Source organism: Nelumbo nucifera, chromosome 3 (assembly GCF_055504915.1).
Source record: "Nelumbo nucifera cultivar China Antique chromosome 3, China Antique-T2T, whole genome shotgun sequence".
Classification (NCBI taxonomy): domain Eukaryota; kingdom Viridiplantae; phylum Streptophyta; class Magnoliopsida; order Proteales; family Nelumbonaceae; genus Nelumbo; species Nelumbo nucifera.
In genome coordinates this window covers 5,959,177-5,985,311 of record NC_142651.1, presented here as the reverse complement: position 1 = coordinate 5,985,311, position 26,135 = coordinate 5,959,177, and the positions used below count along the sequence as shown (strand labels likewise).

The window sequence follows — 26,135 nt, the reverse complement described above, 5'->3', positions numbered from 1 at the left end:
GGAAAAAAAAAAAAAGAAAAAAGAAAATATTAGTACCTCTTCACTGATCTTTCAACATGACATTTGTCTTAAAATAGGATCTAGATATTGGTGAACATGTTAACTTATAAATCTGCTCTTGCTGTGGTTCAGCAATTGTGGCCTAGTTCTTTTTTTCCTTATGATCTTTGAACTAGCTCATCAAATTAGTTTTCTATTTTCTTTCTTGTTTCTTTATTTTTCTTTGAGCCTTATCTGTCTGGGTTGATTATTTTATAAGTGAGAGAGATAGTAGCACCGTTTCCCAAATGCTGAAATTAGTATAACAGAGAAAAAACTTCAGAAAGGAAGAAGAATGCAAATGACCAAGTGAAGGCAAGATTAAATCACCAAGGAACATGCTCCTAAGCTTACAAATAGAACCCCAAACAGCCATTTCCCTGTGTAAGACTCCTACCAATTGCATGTTTTTTTTTAATTTCTTTCACTGATGATGTCTGAGAAGAACAAGGACTTGGAATATCCAGAGAATCCCATGTCCCAGTTATGGCCTTACTCTTGTGATATAATGATTGTAATATGATTGGATATTCTCTATTATCTCATTCTATGATGCTTTGATTTCACATCAAATGATGATGATAAAATATGATTAACTGCTGATGGATTTAGAGACTTAGATAAGAATCTTCAGAGTACATACCTAATGGAAGAAGTATATCCAAATTTTGCATTAATCTTTCTGAGTCATCAAATTATAAGCCTCACAAACATACAAATAAAATGGAAGAACACAAAAGGCCAGAACCAAAACTTGCACCATGAAATTCTTCATCCAAAATTGGTATAATTGGATTTACACAACGAAATTCCATATTAGTATACTTTTATCCCCTGAACTGCCACAGTACATTTAGCTTGAAAAACAGAATTGAAGCTGTCAAAGCATATAATAACCCAATCAAGTAAATTATTTACTACAATGAATGCATATTCATATCTACTTCCTTCTTTTCCCTTGTATACTATGTCTCATTCTCTCTTATTCAAAAGCTTTCTCCCAGTCATCTATTACTTCAGACAGCTCTATTTCATCAAGACCCCTTCTAGGATGTCCAATTGAATTTGAGCCACATGCATCCGGTTCCAGATCTGTGGTGGAAGAACCAGATATACCATGGTTACTCTTATCCTCATGTCCAACCGAGGTAGTGGCTGATGTGGGAAGTGCATCAGGATCAAGAATGTTCCACCGGTTGCTTGAAACAGCAATTGGAGTTTCCTTCCCTTTCCACACAGACACCTGCATATTAGTCACACCATGGGACCAATCTTCACCACCCCAAGAATCTTTCCCCCAATTGGGTTCTTGCACAACAGCCTTCTTCCATGAGTTACACTTCACACCAGCAACTATTGCTCCTTCCTTGGCAACTCCTGTTGCTCCCCATGCATTGGCAACAGAAGATGACACTGATGCACCACCATTGTTAAGAACCATAGAAGCACCATGATATGCTGAACCATGATCTAACCGCCTTAAAGCAGTTGCTGCCCTGGCAGGATCACTAAACACAGCCAAAGCATTTTTATCATTCAACCAAACTAATTCGCACTCTCCACCAAACCTCAAGACCAATGCACTTATATCGGCATCCCTTGGAAGATCCAAAAGAGACACAACAAGCCTTGGATCCATGTCCACCAAGGGATCAAAGGCCAATGGATGGGAGACGTTTAAAGGAACAGAACCCTTGGCTCCAAGAACTCGAGGTGATACTTTACACTTGGGTGTAACATGAACCACTAGGAACCGCTTTGGCTCCCACCCTGCTGCATTAACTGAAAGCTTCCATCTCTCTGCAAGTTGCCTTACAGCATCTCTCTTCTCCTTCAGCATTGGACAAAAAACATGAACCTTTAAACCACTTGTGGTACCTCCTTTAGTCTTCCCAAGCACCAAAAACTTGAACCTCTCCTCAACAGACAATACCCATTTTGGGTCTCGCCTAAACAGGTCTGCAAGCAGATCAGAAACAGTGGAGTTCTCACCAAGATGAAGGGCATCCAAGTTTAAGGGAGTAATATTGAAAGCATCTGCAAGGACCCGTTTGCGCTCCATCTTAGCACAATCATCATCACAAACGAGCTTCCTCTGGCCCAGAGGGACCTTCTTGCCATTTGCTTCAACAGGTTGAAAAGGCACTGGCAACTTTTGAATAACAGAAGCTTCAAATATGGTATCCACGTGAAAGCCCCCTCCAGCATCACAAGGGACCGTTGCAGTTATTCGTCTACAAGAACAAGTGATTGTCACAGGGAAACCACATCTTAGATCAGGACAGGGTGTCGATGGATGACAAGCAGCAGTGCATGTATGCTTGCAATCTCTCCTTGGAGCACCACATACTTGCCCACAAGATGACTTAGAACCAGAAGCAGGCACACAGGAAGAATCACAAGGTGGCGGATGACATGTTCTTCCACAGGCATGCATGCCGCATTGTCTAGTCTTACCACAGAGCTGATTACATCGTATATCCCTCGATCCACAAGGAATGTTCCTGAGAACCACATGCCCACCTATGCATTCCTTTGCCACGGGAATTGAACAAGGTGGGCAGTCTCCAAAGTGGCAGCTATGTGAAGAAGGATGACCACAGGACTGAGGAACCGAGCATGGATGCAGACATGAAGGAGGAGGTGTGCCACAAGGTAGCGGAGGAGAGATCGAAGTCTTCCCACAAGCACAAGTGAGATCCGTGAATATGGTTTCAAGGCAAGGTGGGCAATGGCCACTATGGCAGAGGGCCTCACAAGAATGCTGCCCACACCGGAGCTTCTTCCCACAGACCATCGAACACAAGTGTGGGTCCCAATCACCTGAGATCCGAATCTTAGAATTGGAGAGAGGGCAGCACCTCTCGCTGCACCTATGCCTCCCACAGTTTTTCTTTTGTCCACAAGGCTTGTCGCATACGAATCTATCCTTCACTTCCATTGTTCTGTAGCATTCAACGGTACGAGAAGAAGACCCGCAACGGCATTTTTGGTTCACAATAACCAAACAAGGTGCACAATCTCCGACATGGCAAACCTCCTTACAGTGGTGACTTCCACAAGGAAGGAGCTTATCGCATATCTGCGAACAGGTGGGAATTGGGTCCAAACAACTCTGCCTTTCCTCCGTTAATTTTGTTTTACCACAGCAGCAGGTTTTAATCCTCCACGGCATCATCTCACAATCCCCGCATGGGCCAGGATGGCAAATCTCTCCACAAACATGATTTCCACAACCAAGTTTCTTCTGGCAAGTAGAATTACATGAAAAAACACCGTCGTCTTCTGCTACTTCACCCTTCACGGCCATCTCTCCACAACGAACAACCTTCATGTTTTTCTTGCAGAAACATGAGGCATTTATCAGAACCTGACAAGGATCGCATTGTCCCGTGTGGCAAATCCGTCCGCAACGATGACGCCCGCATTGAAGCGGCTTATTGCAATGCTGTCCGCAAGTAAGTACGTTCTTCCTATCGGAGCATCTCGTGGTGATTGTTTTCTTCCCGCAAGGACACACGCGTGGCGGGGCGAAAGCTTTACAAGGAGGACATGGACCCGGGTGGCACTGCAGTACACAAACATGGGGACAGCGATCATGGTTGATATCGCCGCTGCCCGGAGTTTCCCTCTCCAGAGGCTTCCTACACGGCTCTCCACATGAATGTGGCGTCAAGTATAAATCAGACGGAGGATCGGGGTGCTTTCCACAGAAGCAAACATATCGAATCTCTTTGGAGCTCAGGAGCTGCACGGATTGGCAACCAGGGCACCGCCAATTTGAGCCGTGGTTCTTGTCTACAGACAAATCAATAGAAGTCGGTGCACGAGCCCATTTCTTGATACAGTTGAGATGGAAAATGGAGTAACAGCTGGAGCACGACCATATTGGCGCTGACCTCCGCACCATATCGTAACAGATCATGCATTCGACGGTCCCCTTGATGAGCTTATCTTGAATTTCCTGCACAAGCTGCGGCACGTTCAATCCATTGGCCGCATGACTCTCCACTTCCCTCCGCGGATTGGAAGGCCGAGCAACATAACTTCTCCGGACAAACTCGCCACCTCTACGCCGACTCTCCGGTGGTGCAGAACCATGATTGTAGTCTCCACCATTGCCATTAGGGTTTGAATTAAAACTGGACGACGGGTTCACAGCAGTAGCAATGGATGCTCTAGGAACCCACTCTTGGCGAGCAGTACGAGCATAAAATCGGGATCCGTCCCTTCGATCATGACGGGGTTGAAAGCTCATAATCGTAAACAAAACGAGACCCTGGGTCCAACCCCTACAGGTATCTTCCCGACTGGGAATGGAACCGAGCTGAATTCGAATGGAATTCAATACAATCAGATGGAAAGATTCCCAATTAACCCTAGCCTCGATCGCTTCCTGACTGTGGATATAAACCAATAAGAGAAATAAACGTTTTAGCAGTTGGATTGAAATAAAATAATAATCCAATAAGTAGATGAAATACCTGTGAGAGAAAAAATGAATGCCAATGAGTCTCGTCTTTCTCTCTTTTTGGCGTCTCTGAAAGGGAGAGAATGTGCTTTTAAATGGCGATCCTCTCTCTCGCTCTTTCTGTCTCTCTGACTTTCTCTTTTTATTATTTGCTCTATTCCATTTTTGTTGTTGCTTGGGGAACAAGAGCGGGAGAAGGAACCGCGACGCACCGCGCAAGGAAGAGACCTCAAACGGTCAAACAATGGCAACCGCTTTACAAGGGAGACTTGCTTCAGTGATTGCGTGGCCCACGGGGCTCAAGCCCATCGAGAAGGCCCAGAACTTGGATTCTGGAAATAACTCCACTCATCCCAATTCCCAATATGGGCACCTGTTGCCCATTTGAACGCCTAATACTCGAGTGTTGAGAGTCGAGACACGGATGGCAAACCGGGATTGTAGTGGGGTCAGCAATTGAACCACATTGGCTGAACCTGGTTAATTCAAGCATTATAGATTTTGGTTGGACCTTTTCCAGGTAAGTGCAAAGTTCATCTTATGATCCCTAAATCCAGTTGATTTCTTTCCCCATTTCCAAATCTCTGTAAAATTGTTGGGTTAGCTTTCTGATGTCGACCAATTTGGTAAAAGCTATAATCATATATAAATGATCTGAGTTAAATCAGCCCCCAGAAGATTGCCCCGACCCCCACGACGCCCTACATCTCCATCGTTTATTAGGAATATCTTCCGATGATGATATCATCATTTTAGGTATTTTTATTGAGAAATATTTTCAATGCACGGCCGGATGTATTATGGGAAATTGTGAGGGTAATCTTGTGTGGGACTGATTTGATCTCGATCTGATCTATATCTAGAAAAAGGGATCATGGATATTGGGTGTAATCGAGGTCATTTTAGATCAGATCCAACCAATTCTAAACCCAATCTAATTTAAGTGATTATTGAGACTTCAAATCATCCGAAATCCAATATATTGGACTTTGGACCGGATTTGGATTTAATTCGTTTAAATAAATGAAATTTAAAAAAATTAAAAAAATAGTTGCACTTTAGTTTATACGTATATAATATTTTTTTATAAATATAGGGGATGTTTGGTTTCGTTGGCATTTATTGAAAAAACACTGCCACATTAATGTCACATAGGTGTTGTCGTTTATTGCAAATGAAGCAAAATAAAGCAATTGTTTGATTTCAACGTTTATCAAGCAAATGGTAGAAAACTGAAATGTTTTGATTTTTGTGCATGGGGCATTTGGGGAAACGTCAAATTCTTATTTCCCCCGACACCCAAGCGTTTCTTGAAACCAAATGCTGATGTGGCACATTTTAATGGGTATTAATCTAAGGTGGAGAGTAAAAAACGTTTAAAGTGAAGTTCAACCAAATCACAAAAACAATAAACGGTGCAGCTGATATGTGGGTTGGAAGCACCATTTTTTGAGAAAATGATGTTTTTTTTCTATTTGGAAATGTTGCTGCCAGGTAGGACGTTTCCCGAAGCAACAACAACACTTTCTGTTTGGTATCAATGCTCTATGTCTGTTTTCAGCACTAGTACCTATTATAGGAAGTCCACGTCACTGCCACATCGTATCATCGTTGGCAGCAACGAGCTGCAATCTAAGAAAATGCCAAATTCGGCATTGCTCCAAACAATGTCTTCTTGATTTTCAAGGCATGGCTTGGAGCACCGTTTTTATGGAAAAATGGTTCCGAACAAACAGGAATTTTTTCTGGAGTACTGTTTTTTCTAACGTGGCGTTGATGTGTCACCATTTTCTAGAGCAAAGGCATCGATGCCAAACAGACGCTAAAGTAAAGAACATTTAAAGTGAAAAAGTATAAATAAACGTTTAAAGTGAAAAGTACAAATAAATGCCCTATACATAAACGCCTACACAACCAAATACATACATAATTATTAAAATCATTAATTATATAAACTTTGTATAATCATATAAAATATCCAAATTATATAGAAGAGATAGATATAGATATATACTATATAGTACAATTAATAAATTTTAGGGAAATTGTGCAAAACTCACCATGAGTTTTCAACATTTCTCTTAAGTTCACCACAACTTTTCAAAATGTCTAAAAACTCACCATGTCACTAACTTAATGTTAAATAGACTAACGAGTGCAACTATATTACCATCTTAACCTTCATAGAAAAATATAAAATATATATATAATAGATTAACGGGTGTTAATATATTACCATTTTAATATTTAGACATGAAAAAAAGGAAAATTTCAAAAAATGTTTTCAAATATAAAATACATAAAACATAGAAATTATAAAAAATACAAAAAAATTATAGAAATTTCAAACAAAATAACAAATTATTTTCAAATTATAGAAACTATAGAGATTGAAAAACAAAATCAGAAAATAAAAATTGTAAAAAAAAAACACAAAAAATTATAGAAAAACACATAAATTACAAATAAATAACAAAAATACAGGAAAATTTATAGATTGTAGAAAATAGAAAATGTAAAAAAAAAAAAACAGAAATTATAAAATAACATTGGAAATTATAACAAAATACTAAAAATGCAAAAAAAAAATAACAATAAAGTTGAAAACTGAAAAATACCATTTTTCCTTTAACTCGCTATTCAAGGGTAATTTGGTCATAAAAATTGTTACTTATGCTGACATGGACACCTCTGTTAAGAAATATTAACGGTGCACTAATGAAAGGTGAGTTTTGGAAAATAAAAACTTACTGACATGGTGAATTTTAGACATTTTGAAATGTTTGGTAAGTTTAAGGAAAATGTTGAAAACTCATTGTGAGTTTTAAACAATTTCCCTAAATTTTAATCAAGTTTTGGATCAGATGGGACCAAATCCTTCCCAACAAAATACTAAATGGTGTCAGCATTTAGTGTTGCTTGAAATGACTTTGAAACATTCAACCAAATAAGAAAAAAGTGAGGGAGAGAACAAAATGTCTACATGACAGAAATGCCTTGAAAATATTTTTGGGTTAGAAGAATCATAAAATATTTATTCCATAAACAAAAAACTAAGAGGTGTTGGGGGAACATCATGTTGAGGTTTCCTCCTTCTGTTTGAAGAAACAATCCTAGTGACAGTATATTCTAGTGGATTTCATATTAGCAAAGATGGCACCTTCAATCCATAAATCATTCATCCTAAACAATTTCGGCTCCATGCTAGGGGTGCAAATGGATATGATCATGTTCTGATCCGATCTTATTTGGTCGAATTTGGATCACCCCTGGTTGGATTTTCAGATCGAATCCTATGATTCAATTAGAAAACGGGTCGGATTCGGATCATCCCCTATCCCATTCGAGAAGATCTGATCCGATGTATTATATATTTATATACATATAATACGTATATATATGTTATTTATTTAATTATAAATATATTATTTATATTGTATTTTTATAAATTTGTTATGTTATTTATTTTTTATAAAAACACATATATATATATGATGAAAATAATTAAAAAATACTTGTATTTTTATTTTTCTTTATTTAAATTGAAATATTTTATTTTTTCTTTTAATAATTTATTAATTTTTAAATAAAACAAGTTGAATAAAATCAGATCCGAAGATCCGATAGGATTCAAATTCAGATAAAGTCCTATCAAATTCGATCGGATTTTTCAGATTGGATCGGACCCGACACTAATAGTGTTGAACCAAATTAAAATCCGATCCGATCAGTTTGCATCCCTACTCCATGCTTCTAGAACCATTACATATGTATCTAGATGCTAATCTATGTATGGTAGAGCCAATCGTCGGAAAACATTTATTTTTAAATTTAACCATAGGATGACAAATAATATGGTGTAGGATGGTTTTACATTGAATGTCAACATTTCATTTGAACTCTTCAAGTGGCAACGCCAATACCAAACACAATATTGCTCAAAACATTTCTTGATCAACATAAGTACCAAATTAAACAAGTTTCATGTCAAAAGGCTTGTGTTGACGTTTTGACATTAAATATGCCATGGTTGTTTTGAATGTTTCAGTCTGAAATGAAGGGGATAAGTAGATTGCACTCTACCTCAGAATTAGTGGAAACTTAAATAATTCAAAATTTCAAACACCTCTGTATAAACACCAATATCCGCCCGTATATTGGCATTAATTCCGAACTGGCACCTACCCCAACTATACCTTAGAATGCTGAATTCCACTGCAGCCTTAAATAATTCAAAAATTCAAATACCTCAACCTAAACACCAATACCCGCCCGTATATTGGCATCAATTCTGAGCTGGCACCTACCCCAACTATATGGTGGAGTTAAGATTTATGAGAGTGGACTGAACAGTAAAAACCCTTAAAAAATGTGTTTGTTGATATGGTAGTTGCCCAAATACACCCAAATTCGCATCTGTGCCCCACAGCACATCTCAACCGTGTATTGGGAATATCTCCCAATGACAACTATGAGAGATGTTCTCAATGCATGCTGAGATGTGCATGTAAGGCATGCTATGATTAGGTAGTCCTAGAAATGGTGTGGTTTGGACCCCCACTATCGGCTCCCACCACCACACCTTTGAGAAGAGTTGTTAAATTGTTGCTGTTGTACTATGCCAAGAAAAAATGAAACATGGCCCTTATGAGGGCAAAAGGCGATGATTTAATATTAAAAAAAAAAACACCCTAATTAAGGTTTTATGAAATTTAAAAGCAAAGGTTCCTACCCAATGAATGGGTTGTATTTTATTTTCTTGTTTTTTTACTGGAAAATCACGGCTTTGATCCATTCGGGTTGGATCAGGAAATGCCTTGGATTGAACCACAGTATCGCTCCAAACTGCATTTATAAATGATGTACTATGTGGATTCTTCTTGTGTAATTTGACCAATAAAACTTTTCCAATTTCAAAGTTATACAGGAGGGAATATAAATAATAACTCATAAGAGGAAATTGAAATCTTTCGTTGGTATTGGGTCATTTTTTATTGTTCTTAAAAAGGAATAAGGTAGATTAAAGTAGTTTTATAGGGATGGCAATTTCTATCCTATTTGGATGGATTTTGGGGTAGAAATGAGTTTTTGGGTTCTACAACACGTATGGGTATGGTATTAGGTTAAACCTGATCCTCTCCCATCCACATATTGTTAGAAATCATGTGGACTTTATGAATTAGGAATTGTATTTAATGAAATTGTTTTTTATTTTATTTTATTTATTTATTACTTATATATAACAATAAGTAATGGAAAATTAGATGCAAATTTAAACCCAACCTAACCCACCCTACCCTTGAATACAAGGAAGGTAGGGTGGGGGAAATTTATACATTTTCACGTGGAGGGAGGGTTTGGATTCTCAAAATCCAACTTGTTATGAATTTTGGCAGATAGAAATTAGAAGGTTTAGGGATGTGGGTATGATCTATAATTTACAAAATTCTCCCTGAATCCACCCCATTTTCCATACCTAAAAAGCAAAGAAATCATAATCAAGGGTGCAAGACAAGTCATGATTAGGTTGAGTTGATGCTGATTTGTAGGTCACCTTTAAACACCTTTAATTCGATAGAAAATAAGAGAAAAACAGAAAGCTAAAGAACCTAGCTGAATGGGATGTATTTAACCTGGGGGGAGAAGTTGAATGATGGGAGGGTTCCATGAAAAAAATATGTATTTACTTTCCCTTGCTAAGTTTTTGGCAAAGTTTTACCTATTGGACAAAAGAATATAGGTAAATTTTTCTTAGGTAAGATTTAATTTATCCATGTAAAAATCTTACCGCCAAACGAATGAGGCCTTTATTCCAAATTCCTAATCATATTCTATCTAAAAACTTTACCAATTCAACCATCTAGTCAATTGATCAATTAATGACACTGCGTTGAAAATTTAAAATTTTATCCAAAAAGAAAGAAAGGAGCATGGTAACAAGTAATGTTTTTGAACCGTCATTGATCCGGACGATCAGACCGTTTGGCTTGGAAATCGTCCAAGCAGCTAGTTCTGGTTCACCCTTAACCCGCTCATGGATCAAAAACTGTTGACTTCGTCAGAAAACCGCTGACCCGGGTGGTCGAACCATCGACTCATTTGACCTAGACAGCGGTTCGTAGTATAAAGTTGTAGAGAGGAGAACTCATATTTGAGATCCAGTTTGAGACGCGAACTCAGATTTGATATCCAACACAAAGAAAATAAGAAGAAGAAGAATAAGAATAAGACTACATGTGTTTTAGAGAATTCGATCTTAGATCTGAGATTTGAGATACGAGAACTCAAATATCAAATATCAAATATGAGATCCAAGAACTCAGATCTCATATCTGCGTCTGTTGTCGCCGCCTCGCCATCGCCGTCGGCGTTATCGTTGCCAGTGAGCGTTGAATCATCCTCCTCTTCTTCCTTCTTCTTCCCTCATTTTCTCATTCCTTTCCTTTCTCTTATTTTCTTTCTTTTTTTTTTTCTCCTTTCTCCTTCCTTCCTTCATTTTTTTATTCTTTTCTTCTTTCTTAGCCGACAACATCTCTTATCTAGTTCTCCTTTCTCAGCCAATATCTCTTTTTTTCTTTCTCCTTTCTCAAATCTCATATAAATATTTGCCCTAATATGCAAACCATCTAAACCGTTCGACCTAGACGGCTGAACCGATGACCCATAAATCAGTAGCTATAACAGTTCCATTTATGGGTTGGTTCTTAAAACCTTGGTAACAAGGGCTCACTGATTCCACTACCTAGGTCAATCTTGTTATGTCCACATGTCACACGTTTTGGTTCACATGAATTTCATGTAACGAATTCGAACTCATTACAGGCATGGGACCTCCTACCAACAAAACATGTCCCAGTACCCTACCAATATGATCTAACACCACACATCTCACCATGAGATTAGGACCCACCATATATGAGATGTGCGGTGGTATCATATGATGTTGACAGGGTGTTGAGTTGCAATTGTGCATTAAGAATATCATTCCATGAACACTAATCTTATAGCGCATGTGCAGCTGTAAGTGCTATGAGGCACTTTGGATCTGCTACCCACAAATTGTGCAGCACCACCGTGTATTGGGAACATCTCCTATGATGACAATGATCTACTACCAACAAAAAACTCCCAACATTGTCCCAACTAGCCATTTGCAGTTGTACCATGGAAATATCTCCATTGTCATTTATGAAGAAATGTTCCCAATGTGTGACTGCAATGACCAGTTGAGACATGTTGGGAGCATTTGGTTATTAGCAAATCAAAACTCTTCCCATGAATGACAAGGATAATATTCCCAATGCACATATGCAATGTTTAGCAAGTAGAGATGTAGGAACAACACGTGGGTAGCTGATCTGAATCTCATATAACAATTAACTTGTTTTTAAGGCATGATTTGTAACACTTAGGTTTGTCAATGATACCCAAAAATATGAGGTCCACTCCAATATCCAATCCAATTTGGATGGTGTATTCATGTAATTCAATTAAATTTGAATTTTACAATATGAATTAGATTAAAAATCATGTCAGATTTGACCCATCTGATTAAAATTTGAATTCAATTATAGTATAATATTTATAGATTTTAATATATATACATTTTATATAATGATATTTAATATTATAAAGCACATATATTAATATATTTAATATGTTGTATTTACATTAATTTATTATATATATAAGTCAAAAAGTAATTAACTTTTTTTTATATTTTAAAAAATTAAATTAGAGTCAAAGTAAATCTAAATCATTCGAATCCATTTGATTCGAGTTAGAGTGTGAAGTCTTCAAATCTGATTGATTTTGGGATCACTCGAATGAAATTTTTAATAATTGGATTGGATTAGGACCATAGGATGAAATTTTTAATAATCGTATATATATATATATATATATTAAAGGAAGGCTTTCAAGCTACAACCCTCCATCATTCAGACACATGGTTTTTTCGAATTCAGACACATGGCATTTTCTTAGGAATTGTTGTCAAAGCCCATAGCCCATTACCACCATTCAGACACATGGCCTTCTCATTTTTCTATAAAGCTAGACACGTGGTATTTTCTAAGAAGTTGATGCTAAAGCCCACAACCCACTACCACCATTTTCAATCAATTACTAAAAAATGCAGAAAATGTAAAAGTGGTTATCCACAACCACTTATGCCTACATTCTATCAATCTCAGTTAATCATTAATCCTCTATGTATCATAACAAACGAAAATTATCAATATTCTAATAATTATTGAAAAGCTATTTTTTGAAATAAATATTTCGTGAAATTTTAATAATTATTTAAGACAATAATAAATATAAATTTAACATTATTGATTCCATAATGTAAACTTAACATTACTGATTCCCCGTACTTATTACGGGGTCATTCACTAGTTTTTAATAATCCAATTGAATTCAGAGTTTACTTAATCAAATTAATGTGTCATCTAGAGAGGGCTTTTAGACAAAGTACAACATAAGGCTGCTGGTTGCCAAAGTTTTCTTGCAATATCTAGCATCTGTTTGGCATCAATGTCGTTGCTCCATAAAACGGCAATACATCAACGCCACATCAGAAAAACGGTTTTCTAGGAAACGCCTGTTTGTTTGGAACCATTTTCCATAAAAAACGATGCTCCAAGTCACACCTTTAAAACCGGGAAGGTGTGGCTTAGAGCAATGCCAAATTTGGCATTTCCTGGAGCTGCAGGTAGTTGTTGCCAACAGGGACATGATGTGGCATTGGATAATAGGTACTAGTGCTGAAAAAGTTTTCTGGAGCATTGGTACCAAACAAAAAACGTTGTTGTTGCTCTAGGAAACGTCCTACTTGGCATCAATGTTTCCAAACAAAAAAGTCAATTTTCTCAGAAAACGGTGTTGTATTTGCAGCATCAATGCCAAACATATACTAAGTCTACGTGTAATTCAGACTAGCACCCCACATGCATATCTAAGCATGCATTGTGAACATTTCTTGTATTTGTCAATGGGAGATGTTCACAATACACGGTTGGGATGTAGGGGTGCTCATAGGGTGCAGTATGTGGCACGCCCATGCGAATTCATCTAGATGGCAAAAAAAGTTAAAAAACAACAAAATAACGCTGAATCATTTCAGAATTGGGATATGCTCCTCACTGAGTGCACCTCATTTTTAATTCCATGTCATTTTCAAACAACCAATGAGATGCTCTCTTCCCCCCCTCTCCCCCCCCCCAAAAAAAAAAACCTCTCTCTCTCTCTCTCTCTCCCCCTAGAGTAGGCACATTCCCAATAACCTACATAATTTAATCTCCTAAACTACCTCCCCCATTATCCCCCACTTTTCCTAAATTATCTCTAATTTCTATTTATCCTCTCTCTCACTTTTTATCTATATATCTAAAGAAAGTTTGAATTAAAAAAATTAAAAATTATTTAAATATTCCAAAAACTTATATAATAACTATAAAACATTTATTAAAAACATAAAAAATAATTATAATCGATTTAATAATATTCATATTATTAAAATTTTATATTTTTACAAAATATATCATGAAATTATGTACTAGCAATATAAATTAGTGTTTTCGGGATTAGTCAATTTAAATACTATTAAAATAATAAAAATTTAATAGTAGAAAATAATGAAATATAACATAACTAGATTTTAAACCGTCAAAATAATGAAATTATGTAATAAATTTAAAATTTTTATTAAAACTAGAAAAAAAATTATAGCATAACATTCAAATTAATAATAATTTAATATTTTACAAAATTACGTAGTAATAGTATAAATTATAATTTTATGAATTATTCAATTCAATAAATAATTAACACTTTCAAATTTAAATAATGAGATAATTTAAATAGCTAAATAATATCATAAATAACTAATTTCACTTATATTAATTAACAATTCTAGAAAATAACTTTAAAAAATTGATATTTATTAATAATAATTTTTAAATCATAATATATATTTATTATATATTAATATATGCTAAAATTAATATTTATTGTAATTTAATTAATTATTTATTGTTTTTGTGATAAATATATTTTCAATAATTATGTATAAATCTATTTTTTGTTTCTTATTTAACAAAAAAAAATCAATAATTGTGGGAGATTAAACTACTGTTGTTTGACTTTTTAAGTTTAACTTATTGTACTTATTGTATTTATTTTATTTTTGTTATAGTTTGCTGATTAATATTTATTAGAGATTAAACTATTATTTGATATTATATTATTTATTAACTAATTTAATATGTTTTTTAGTATTTATTGTATTTCTGTAATTATTATATTTTCATTATCAATGTTTCAATAGTTGTGTATTTTTGCAAGAAAATTTCAATAATTATTGGAGATTAAAGCATTAAACTATTATTATTTATTGGAGACATCTCAAACTATTAATTTAGCTGAAATTAGGAGTGTTTTCATGGGTTTGTTCTGTTTGGCCAATCAAATCAACCTGGTTAGGTTGGGGAGTTGGTCACCCAAAATTGATTGACCAATAGTGAAAACCAAACAACTTGAGTTGTATGAGTTTGGGTCTTTTTTTTTCTGATTTGATCAATCGGTTTAAAAGATTTAAACTTAAAAATTTAAAATTAAATTTAAAAAACTACAGTGGCATTATTAAAAAAAATAAATTTATGCTATAAAATATTTGAGTAAGAAATATGAGAATTTTCCACTTTCCCATATTAAATTGGTCGATTTACAAATGACCAAAGTGAAACTGATCCAACTTGGTCATATTAGAAAATTGTTGAACCAAAGCTGGCCATAAATGTTAGGAAACGAACCAACTCGGTTCAAGTTGGTCAGGTTGGTTGATTTCATCAATTTGATGGACAACCCTAGCTGAAATTAATTATTATTATTTTGTATTGTAAAAAAATATATTACAAGTAGTATATAAAATATAAAGGAAAATCTATGATGCGGGAAAGATGTGATATCAGAAGAGTTTTGATTAATCAAAATTCACCCATGAATTTTTGATAAAAAAACACCTGATTGACTACCACATTTATGATATTAGTTGATTGCTCAAAAAATTTTCAGATATCATATCTTTCCCATATTGTAGTCAAACCCAAAATATAAATAATTATTAATTACTTAAAAATTAAAATTATAAAATAATTATATACTCTTATGTATTTCTTGTTTAGCCTCCTTCACTTAATAAATTCCGTAAATCATACGGATGCGCTAGTATGAATAATAACACATAAGTATGGGAGATATTCTCAATACATGATGGGATATGCTGTGAGGAGCGATGTGTTAGGAGCCGATCCGGTTTCATCATTTTGTGCCATGAAGGACAAATTGCTCAAAACCGTAATGACATAACGAGACATCCTAACGTTTACTATTTTCTCACTTGGGAGCTGTGCTCATTGGGACTTGGGAGGTTGCACGATAATGATTTTTTGAGTTCATTTCCACCGTCGATCTATCTGTATTTCATTGGTGGGTCACAACTCGCGGGAAGCTGAGAAGTTTTAAAATTAGGGGTTGTTTGTAGCATGGATGAGAAATTGGTGGGTGTGGACTGGTCTACACCACATCCTGTGGCAATGACCAATTCACACCACACTACAGTTCACAACTGTTCTGAACTATGGATGAACTGTGTGGACTGGTCCAATCCTACAGTGACATTTATGTAGCATAGTGTGGGTCAGTCCACACCACACTTTTTTGATTACATGTATCTCATATACATTTTATTAATGATAGACAATTAATCATAAATATCTAATTTTTACATTTTATATGATAAATATATTTAAAAAATGCATCAATGAACTAAATATTAACCAATAAATCAAGATTTTCAAAACCGGGAACCGGTCTGGTTCCGTTTTTCTCCAAAACCAAAAATTTGTAGCAGGACTAACTGAACCGAATTCACATCTGCGCCCGACAGCGTCTCACAGCATATCCCCGCCGGATATTAGAAATATGTCTCGATGATAGTATCAGAACTATGACGTCATCGTCGGAAGATGTTACCAATACACGGCGGGGATGTGATGTGGGACGTTGTGGGGCGCAGATGTGAACTCAACTGAACCAGAAGTCGGAGGGCGTGTTTACTGTGAAGATTGCAGCAGGACCGACTGCCGCATATAGACTCATCAGAGCCAGAGCCAGAGGGGAGGGGGAGCATCCGGGCATCAGGCAAGAGAGGTCGGCAGAAGAGATGGCTTGTAAGACGAAAGCATGCAGGGAATGTACTCAGAAATGCTTGTCGATTCACGGGAAGAGAGAATCGTCATCCCTTGTTGCTTCTTTCTTCAAAATCATGGTTGGCGATAAGTTCTCAGAACTCATGGTATAACCCTTTTCCCTCTCACGCATACTCAGAAACAGCCTCTAATGCTCTATCCATTTTGCCTTATATTTATTAATTTTTTGTTTTCTTGGGACTTTATGGAACTTACAGGAAAACGTTGTCGGCTATACATGTTTACACAGCTATACTATTGTTACCCAACCCTCTCCTTCTTCTCAGTTTTATTCTTTACATCTTTATGCCCGTTTCTTATGCATTGATTCTAGTTGGTTTATGTTTTCTCCTCACCCCCAAAGAGATCCGCAAAATTTTCCCCTCTGATACATATTTTCTTATCAGTAACTGAAAAATTTATTGGATTGATTGTGTGAACAATGTACTTGATGTTTACATCACAATACAAGGGATTTCTACATTTTTGTTACAAATGAGGCAGTCCATTTTATATTGTTAGCGGCATTTTCTCAAAAAGCAGTATTCTAGCAATATTCTCTTTATAATTCCCGCTGATCATATCGTATTGTATTTATACAGCTATAACTCTATGTATAAATTCAATTCAACAGAACACTGCAAGTATGCATTTTCATAATAATTCTTTATAATTTCATGGTATCAGAATTATCTCCTTCACTTACGTCTTCATTCATTATTTATCTGTGCAACTCAAGGGTTGACTTGCATAACATGTTAAATATTCAAAATAGTGCTAGTTGTGCCCTGGGATATATTAAAATGCTCTTGGAGACATGTCTAGCACTTAGTTGTAGCTGATGCTACGAATGTTTTTTTTTTCTTCTTTTTCTTTTAGGGTTTTTGTAGTTCTACCCTTTATCTAATGATCTTCTCTGATAATGCTTCTCCTCTTTAAATTATATTCACAGTTTTTACCTCCTAAATTTGTTTACGACCTAGCATCCTTGGTTGGCAAGAAAACTTACCTTGAAGATGCCAATGCGCAACGCTGGAAGGTAAAACTATTGACTATTGATGGTTCCTTGGCTTTTCAAAAGGGATGGCGAAAATTTGCATCAGACCATAATCTGAAAGAGGGATATTTTTTGGTATTCAAATACATTGTTGGCTCCCATTTTGTAGTTCAAATATATGATAGAAGTACATGTGAAAAGCTGAACTTCTCTGAGAAAAGAAACGAAAATAGTGGAAAAAGGAAAAGATCTATGTCCAAACATTCCTCTGATCATCCTTCAGAAGGCAAAAAATCTGACCCTACAAATGTCCCAAGCCACACAGTTGATAGAGTTTCGATGAACGAGCAGGGATCAAGTTCAACAGTTCCTCCTGTATCTGCCATAGAAATAATTGACCGTGATGTCAAAGACATGGAAAAAGTACCGATGGTCAATGATCATGAAATGCCTCAATCTCTTTCAGCAGTAGACTATGCAGAAGTGCCATATTATATGATTGATAGAAACCTGGTAACTGAACAAGCAGAAAGCTTCTCTCTTTTTGATCTCTCTAACTTTGAAATGGTAGGGGGGACATCTGGTTGTAATAAAATCAATAAGGTTTCAGCCATTATTGAGAAAGAAAAGTACTCTTGTTTTGATGAAAGCTCAGAAAGACTTCCTGCTCCATTGGAGGAGGGTATACTTGAAAAAAATTTGGTAACTGATGAAAGCCCAGAAAGACCTCAAAATTTATTGGAAGAAAGCAGAATTGATAAAGATCCAGTTGCTGGAGTTAAAGCAGACAGGCAAGCTCCTTTTGATGGATCTGCTTGCAAAATGTCTCAGGAAATATGGGTTACTGAAGATACATGCAAAATACCTAAGACCACAGATTCCTGTTGCGTGAATACACCTATGCAAACTCAGAAGGCTTTCTTAGTGGATCCTGGGAAAAATGAGAGAAGGAATCTGGGAACATCAAATGGGGCTATCAGTAAGTATTTTTATTTGGATGAAAGAAACTGCATGCGTCTTCATTTTCTATCACTTCTATATGTTTCTTATAGTATATCCTGAGCATCTTTTACTGCTGTGGTTTCATTATCGTAGTTCTTTTCATCCCTGAATTGGTCATTGTACATTGTTTCAATAGATCAAGAGTCAGGAAAATTTTCGCAGATAGAACCTCAAGTGGAGCGTACTCCCTTTGTTGGATGTAGTGGAAGTTTCAAGCAGATTAGCACTAAAATGTCTGGGTGCTCTGACTATCCAGTTACAGTAGCAGGTAAAAACATGCCAATGTACCAACTGAAAAAAGAAAAGAAAAGAAACAACTAATCTGTTTCATTTTGTGGTTACTTTTTTTTTTTTTCTGTGTGCTTTTTGAGGAGCTGCCTTCTGTCATGACTCGTGATAGGTTTAGCATAGAGGGTAAAAGCATGCCAATCAGGTTCTATTTAGATTTTCCTTTTTTTTTTCTCGTTTTTTATTGGTAACAAGCTCATTTCTTTACCATATCAAATGTAAAAGGATTACAAAGATGGAATATGACAAGGTCTCCCACCAAAAGAACTCCTATACATAGGCTTCACTAAGAACAAAAACACACACTATACTTGGTCTCAATTGCATATATTTGCTATTGATGAACATGGAAGGAACTTTCAAAGTTACAAATAGAAGAACATGTGGAAATGACTAAAGATGTTCATGGTTTATTCTTTTCTTTTCATTTTATCTTATTTCTGTGCTTCTATCTTTTCATTCTATCTTATTTCATTTTACTTTGTACAAATTTCTTGATATTATCTAATTAACATCTCTCTCTCTTGCCCGGTAAAACTTGTTGTGCTCAGCAGCAAAGGAATTCAAGGTCATCAAAGAAGAATTTGAAGAGAAGGCACATCCCAATTTAAAAGATCAATCAAATGATTCCAAAGTGGTGACAATGGAAAGTGTGGATTCAGTTGGCCAGCCATCACCAAACCTAGTCAATTTCTGCTTTACAGTGTCAGCAGTCACACAATCTTGGCTTGTATGTACTCTGTAAATTTATTCCTTTCTTTCTTTGTGTATTGCTAGGGAGGGGCCATTGCTCGGTGAAATGGTAAAATCTTGGGCTAATGAGCTTGAGAATGGTGGTTTGAATCTTAGATTATACATCTTACAAAAACAGTGTAACCATCACCCAGGTTTTAGTCTTTTGCTTAGGTGACGGTGGAATTCTGTTGCCTCATCTTGCCTTGCTGCCTTAATGACTATGACCATCCCCACAATGTTTTAGTCTTTTGGTTTCCTTGTACTGTATGTTGGTGGTGTTCTACTTATTAAATTTACCCATATTGTTTCTTGAGGATGATAGAAGAGTTTAAGAAGTAGAAAGTTTATTGGTTTCTCCATTTTCAGGAAAGGAAAAAGAAAAATTTGAGGAACCAAATGATATCCTGGGGAGACCTAAAATCCTGTCTTTCATGTCCATCTTGCATACCCTTCTTGGTCAGTAGGTATGCAATAAATGGGCCCCTAGGGCATCTTTTGAGTAAAGAAGGAATCTGTCTGATCAGATCATTTAACCAACTTATGTCATTCTTTTGGTTGTTCAGAATGTGGTGATTATTCCAGAAAGAAATTGAAATGGATGGTTATAATAATGATTAATGAGTCATGGATTTTGTTACTGGCAATGTCTCTTAAGCTAGGGTGATTTGAACATATTGGAACTGGAGCAAGTTCTATCTTCTCTACTTATTGGGCTGTACCAGTTACTATTTACCAACACATCAGCTTGATGTTACTTTTGCAACGGTTGTGCAGGAGTTGCCCACAGAGATGGAGGCACTTGCTCGCAGTTATAGAGGAAGGGCTAGATCAGAAAGGAAGATAATCCTCCTCCGTGATTCGGCCATGAGATTGTGGCCTGTTCTTTACCATGAAAGATCTGGATTCAAAGTCTTGACAAGTGGGTGGGAAGCTTTTGCCCAGGCAAACAACGTCCAGCAAGGAGATATCTGTGTTTTTGGATTTGAAAATAAATCAGAAGATTTGTTCCAAGTACGCATTGCAAAAAAGTAAGACAAACTCCAACAGTTGGAAGGGTCCTTTTTTTTTATCAATAACAATGGATTTTATTAATAGTTTGGAAAACCAGAATTTCAAGGTAAGGAGCTAAAGAATCTTAACTCCCAAATACCCTATAAGCCCCAAACCATGGAGCAATTACAAAACAGCCCAAAACATAGAGTTTCTGTTCACCCCTTGCCTAGCTAGACCATCTGCCAGTGCATTAGCACTTCTCACTATCTATGTACAACGAATTTCAATATCCTTGGTGAGCCACTTGAACTTCCTCTTTTCATTGCTGTATTTCCAGAGCATAGAACTGTCATCTTTTAGCCAATTCACTACAATTTCAGAATCACCTTCTATGATCAATTTTTTAAAGTTCATTTCCTTGGCCCTTTGTATCCCTTCAAGAGCTCCTAGGATCTCAGCCCTCAAGGAATCTCCCACCCCAATTGGGCCAGAATACATAGCTAATAGATTCCCTTTTTCATCTCTTATCACTCCCCCCACTCCGGAGGGCCTTGGATTACCCATGCTTTTGCCATCAAAATTCAGTTTGGTAAACCCATGAGGTGGAGGTGTCCAACAGGAATTTGAGGTCTTCTTGATTGAGCCTAACTCTGCAATCTCCTTCCACTTTTTGGTCATCTCATCAATTGAGAACACTGCAAACAATTCCAAGGTTTTCAACCAGTGAATCACCCTAATGTGGATATTCTCCAGGATTACTTCAAAACTTCTCTCCTTATTTGAAAATACCCTTGAATTTCTCTCCTCCCAAATAATCCAACACACTGCAGCCCTACCACATCTCCACATGATCTTAGCCCTTTTGGTTAACCGGTTAGGCATGGAAGTAAATAAGCTTTGCACATTCGAAGGGGGAGTTCACTTGCACCCAAACAAAGAAGTAAACCATTCCCAAATGACTTTAACAAACTGGCAAGGAATTAATAAGTGATATCCAGACTCACCATCCAGATTTACAAAGGCCACACCAGTGAGGAGACAAACAACTATTGGGTCTTTTTCTTTGAAGTAGATCCCCTGTATTAACTCTTTCCTAGAAGGCTTCTCAACATAAGCACTGTATAGGTCGACACCACACTTCTTTAACAGGAAAAGACAGTCCAACAGGAGAAGGGGGTAAAAGAGCCTTGAAGAAAGAGAACCTGAGGGAGTGAGTGTCTATATTCTACTATCTGACTTCGATGGCTCAATGAAGACATCTTCAAGAATGGATAGTAAGGCTAAAATGCAGGCTAACTCTGTGTCCCTGACATCTCTTCTCAAGTTCAAATTCCAACCAAACCCAGAAGGTGAATTAGAAGGTACAAGGAAAGAGGAAATTGGTTCATTTTTAAGGGTAGAAATAACAAAGAGGCCTGAAAATTGATCTTTCAAAGAGGAGTCCCCAACCTACACATGTTCCCAAAATTTAATGAGATTACCTGAGTGTAAATCATACTTGACCCATGGATAGAACAAGGGAAAAATGGCTTGAATAGCTTTCCAAGGAGAAGCTCTTGTAGTCCTTGCTAGAATCCCAGAGTCCCCCCATCCATTGTCTATGCCAGCCCATGTATACTTCCCACTATCTTAACCCACAGTCTTTCTTTCTCAAATGAGAATCTCTACAACCATTTCCCTGATAGTGCTAAGTTCCTAATCCGTATATTCCCAATTCCTAAACCCCCATCCTTCTTACATCTACATACCACCTCCCACCTCCCACTTGACCTTATGGTCCTTCTCTTCCCCTGACTCTCAAAGAAAGTCTCTCATTAGTTTTTCCAGTCTGCTAGCCACCTTAGCCGGAATCTTAAAGACTTATAGGAAATAGATAGGAAGGTTGGCAAGAGTAGACCTAATCAAAGTGATCCTCCTTTCAAGAGATAAATAACTCTTCTTCCAATTGGCAAGTCTTTTTTCAAACCTCTCCACAACAGGGGCCCAAAATTCACATTTCTGAGGATTATCTCCCAATGGTAAACCAAGGTAGTTTAAGGGCCAATTAGATACTACACACCCCAGAGTGTCTGCACACTCACAAACCTCCCCCTCGCCCATATTGACTCCAATTATACAACTCTTCTCAAAGTTTACTCTAAGGTTTGACATTTGCTCAAAAAGTTGTATAGTGAACTTCAGTTTTTTAATCCTATTGCTCAAAAAGTTGGAAGGGTCCTTTGCAGTCTACAAAATATGTATAATTTTACTGTTTCAGAAAGAAGTCCAAATACCACAAGTTTCTCTTCATAAAACACTAGTGAGTTGCTGCAAGTTTTGCTTGGAAACAGAGTTTTGTATCTAACTATCAAATTGCTTCCATGTACAGTTTGGGTTTTAGAAAACTTTACCATGCTTATATTTGTAAACTAATCATGGTCTTCGTGGAAGCTATATAAATCCTTTTAACTGCATCCATTTGTTTGTTTGTTTTTTTTTTCCTTTTTAGATCCGGGATACAGATTACTCAAGGGGAAGTGAATGGTTGGAAGAATAAATGATACTAGGAGTCTGGGAGAGAGGTTCAACCTCTGTTCATTGCCGGGGTGATCCCAGGAAGAATCTTCCACTGGAAATATTCCACCTAAGAGATTGCTGTGTTTGGTTGTCCAATCAAAATATCAAGGGATTTTTGGATTGCAATCCCCCTATTTCTGAATTGCAGCCCCCAAGTATTATCAAATATGAGAGGCCTAGGCCGGGCCTAGTTGCATACAAAATTACAAGCACTCGCACACGCATACAGTCACACAGTGGGAGAGATCAAATCAGATTAGTCTACGGAGGAAAGTTGACAAAACGATTTTTTGTATTATATGTATTTATATATTTATTATATACATGGGTGGCTATTGTTTATGTTATGTGACGTTAACTTGCTCCACACGGACAGGGGCCAAGGAAAAAAACCTTGTTAGCCAAGCATCCCAATCTGATTTCATTTCAAAGGAGAAAAAGCTATAAAGGGGAGGGAAAGAGAGAGTTAACTCTCATCTCGGTAATCCTTTCAGAAACAGAAATCCATTAGCCTCCAAGACAAAGGTAGAAAGATGAAGAGAGAAGGTCGTCAACATGGGATGGTTAGGTGCTACATGGTCTTGCCATCACCGTATAACCCAAGGCCCAATTCCAGGATTATCAACAAACTCGAGTCACCTCCGACCGCCGGGATATACACCAAGGTGTCATCGAAGCCGACCAATCACTCGAAATTCACAGGTAAATGTGGTCGACCAAAGTGTGATGGGTGCCACATCCATCCTGCTTGCAAATCCAGAGTCAAGGCTAAGGGGACCCAGAAGCTCAGGTCGTGCGACGTGGTGACGGATCACCGATTGGTTGCTTGGCGAGTGGTAGATAACAGGGGATGGGAACTGAAATGTGCCGGAGTATCTGCAACAGAAATTCTGAATCATTTGTCAAATGATCTCTGGGACGATGATGGGGAAGTGGAAGACTATGCTGGCGACGTCGAAGAACAGCAAGAGATTCCGATGAGGGAAATTGAAGAAGTCAATAATGGGGTTGAAGATGACGACGACGATTGTATGAGCTTTTGTGATGTTGGGTTTGTGTTAGAACAGGTAGAAGATGGTGACGAGGGCTGGTGTTTAGTGGGCGAGATCTGAATTCTGAAGGAGTGTTGGATTGTAAATCCCAGCTTTCAAATTCAATCGTCCATATCAATAAAAGTGGTCGGATATAGAGGGAAGGATCAAAGGAGGGTGGGTGGTGATCTGATTATTTGTTTGATCCCAATCTCTCTCTCTCTCAATCTAATTGTTCATGGTGGCAAATTCTTCTCTGTATAATTGTATTATTGATTTGGAAATTATTGAAGGACAGAATATGATGAATAGGTGATGCGTCGTCATTTGTTTATATTTATGTGTATAGAAATGGTTCTCTTCTCTATGCCGACTACATCAAGCATATCCGTTGGTCTTCTACTTTGCTGAAGTCCGCACGTCTTAGCAGTTAGCACCCACAATCCACTTAACAACAAATTTACACGTTATTGTAAGGCTGTAGTGGTTTGAAGCTGGCTGCAACAAATGCCAACTACCAAGGAATATTCGCAGAGGTCGTAACTAGCGACGTCCTCGTTTCTCTAGTTCTTCTATCCAACGGACAAGGCTGTCTTCGTTAACCTCTCTCAAATTATATTTATTTTGAAATTGGCAAAAATTATTTTAATTCATAATTTATTAAATTCAGATTTACTATCTTAAAAATCTGGTTACTACGATGGAAAGCTTTGTTCCTTCCACGGTATTTTTTCTTTTCAATTGATTTTACTTATCCTTATGATACTTCACCGGAAAAAAAATGATTTGGGCACATCAAATAGGGTTGATAGGTATATATAATATACCACAGGTGATTAAAGCTTTTCTGGTATCATATATTTTTTTCTTTTAGGGTTCTTTTGGTTTGTGGGAATAGGAGTCAATTATTTGATTACTATTTTAATTCGTGATAGAATTGGTATTTCTTCATTTGAGCCAATGTCCGTCCATTCCAATTAATTTTATTTCTCATTTTAATTTCTATTTGAATCAAGCAGAATATGAGAATAGCCCATTCCAATTCCAATTGGATGGATTTCAATTTTAACAGACCCTTAATTTGATACTAGTTGATTTAATTTGATATAAACATACCACATTTTATATATGATACATTTGTTTATATGCATGGATATTGATAAAATCATCAAGTAAACATATCCAAGTAATATAAATAGTTCCAAATTTAGGTCCGTTTTTTCCCTATATAAATAAAAAAAATGACCATTTTTATTATAAAAAACCATTATTAAAAAGGATAATTTTGTCATATCCAAGTGTTATGCAACTTTACCCTCAAGTGGAGGAGATGAATATCACTTATTCGGAGAAAATAGATTTTCCATAAACTCTACATAAATATAAATAAAAGAATATGAACATCTTGATCAATGAGAACCCAAATTCCATTGCCCCTCTTAGAATCCAAAAGAAAAAAAAACCCTTAATTGCTTTATATTAGAAATTGAATAGGATCTTATATAACATTCGAATGGAATTTGGTTTGCAAGATAAAAATAAAATAATTAAAATATTATATATTATTAATAAAATAAACTAAAAATGGTTTTAATATTCTATTTGATGAACAAAATGAATTGAAAATTATTTATATAAAGTTTAAACTTATGACAATTTAATAAAATTACAACATTCAGATAATTTTTACTGATATACAAAATATAAATTTTAAAGTACATATGAACATAAATGCCCAAATTATCCTTTTGGATGACCCTCTTGGTCTTGGT

The 26,135-nt window shown here is 36.4% G+C and overlaps 2 protein-coding genes and 1 pseudogene across 5 annotated transcripts; 2 read left to right on the top strand and 1 right to left on the bottom strand.

Moving 5' to 3' along the window:
• Positions 1 to 783: 783 nt before the first annotated feature.
• LOC104591983 (NF-X1-type zinc finger protein NFXL1 pseudogene) lies at positions 784 to 4,907 on the bottom strand (annotated as a pseudogene). Its single transcript, XR_016083697.1, has 2 exons — positions 4,524 to 4,907; positions 784 to 4,439 (listed from the first exon to the last, which is right to left on the bottom strand). The product of XR_016083697.1 is annotated as an NF-X1-type zinc finger protein NFXL1 pseudogene (transcript).
• An 11,524-nt stretch (positions 4,908 to 16,431) lies between these two features.
• LOC104592989 (B3 domain-containing protein Os01g0905400-like) lies at positions 16,432 to 24,730 on the top strand. 3 transcript variants are annotated; one of them, XM_010252579.2, is made up of 6 exons: positions 16,433 to 16,868; positions 17,714 to 18,737; positions 18,897 to 19,028; positions 19,603 to 19,778; positions 20,558 to 20,811; positions 23,265 to 24,730. In XM_010252579.2, the coding sequence occupies exons 1-6, from the start codon at positions 16,737 to 16,739 to the stop codon at positions 23,314 to 23,316; spliced, it is 1,770 nt and encodes a 589-aa protein (XP_010250881.2). In that variant the 5' UTR covers positions 16,433 to 16,736; the 3' UTR covers positions 23,317 to 24,730. The 3 variants fall into 3 exon arrangements, with proteins under 3 accessions (XP_088757025.1, XP_010250881.2, XP_010250880.2); XM_010252578.2 differs by having other exon boundaries at positions 19,600 to 19,778; XM_088900899.1 differs by lacking the exon at positions 20,558 to 20,811 and having other exon boundaries at positions 16,432 to 16,868; positions 19,600 to 19,778.
• LOC104592990 (uncharacterized) lies at positions 23,908 to 24,444 on the top strand. Its single transcript, XM_010252582.2, has one exon. The coding sequence runs from the start codon at positions 23,908 to 23,910 to the stop codon at positions 24,442 to 24,444; it is 537 nt and encodes a 178-aa protein (XP_010250884.2).
• Positions 24,731 to 26,135: the final 1,405 nt, after the last annotated feature.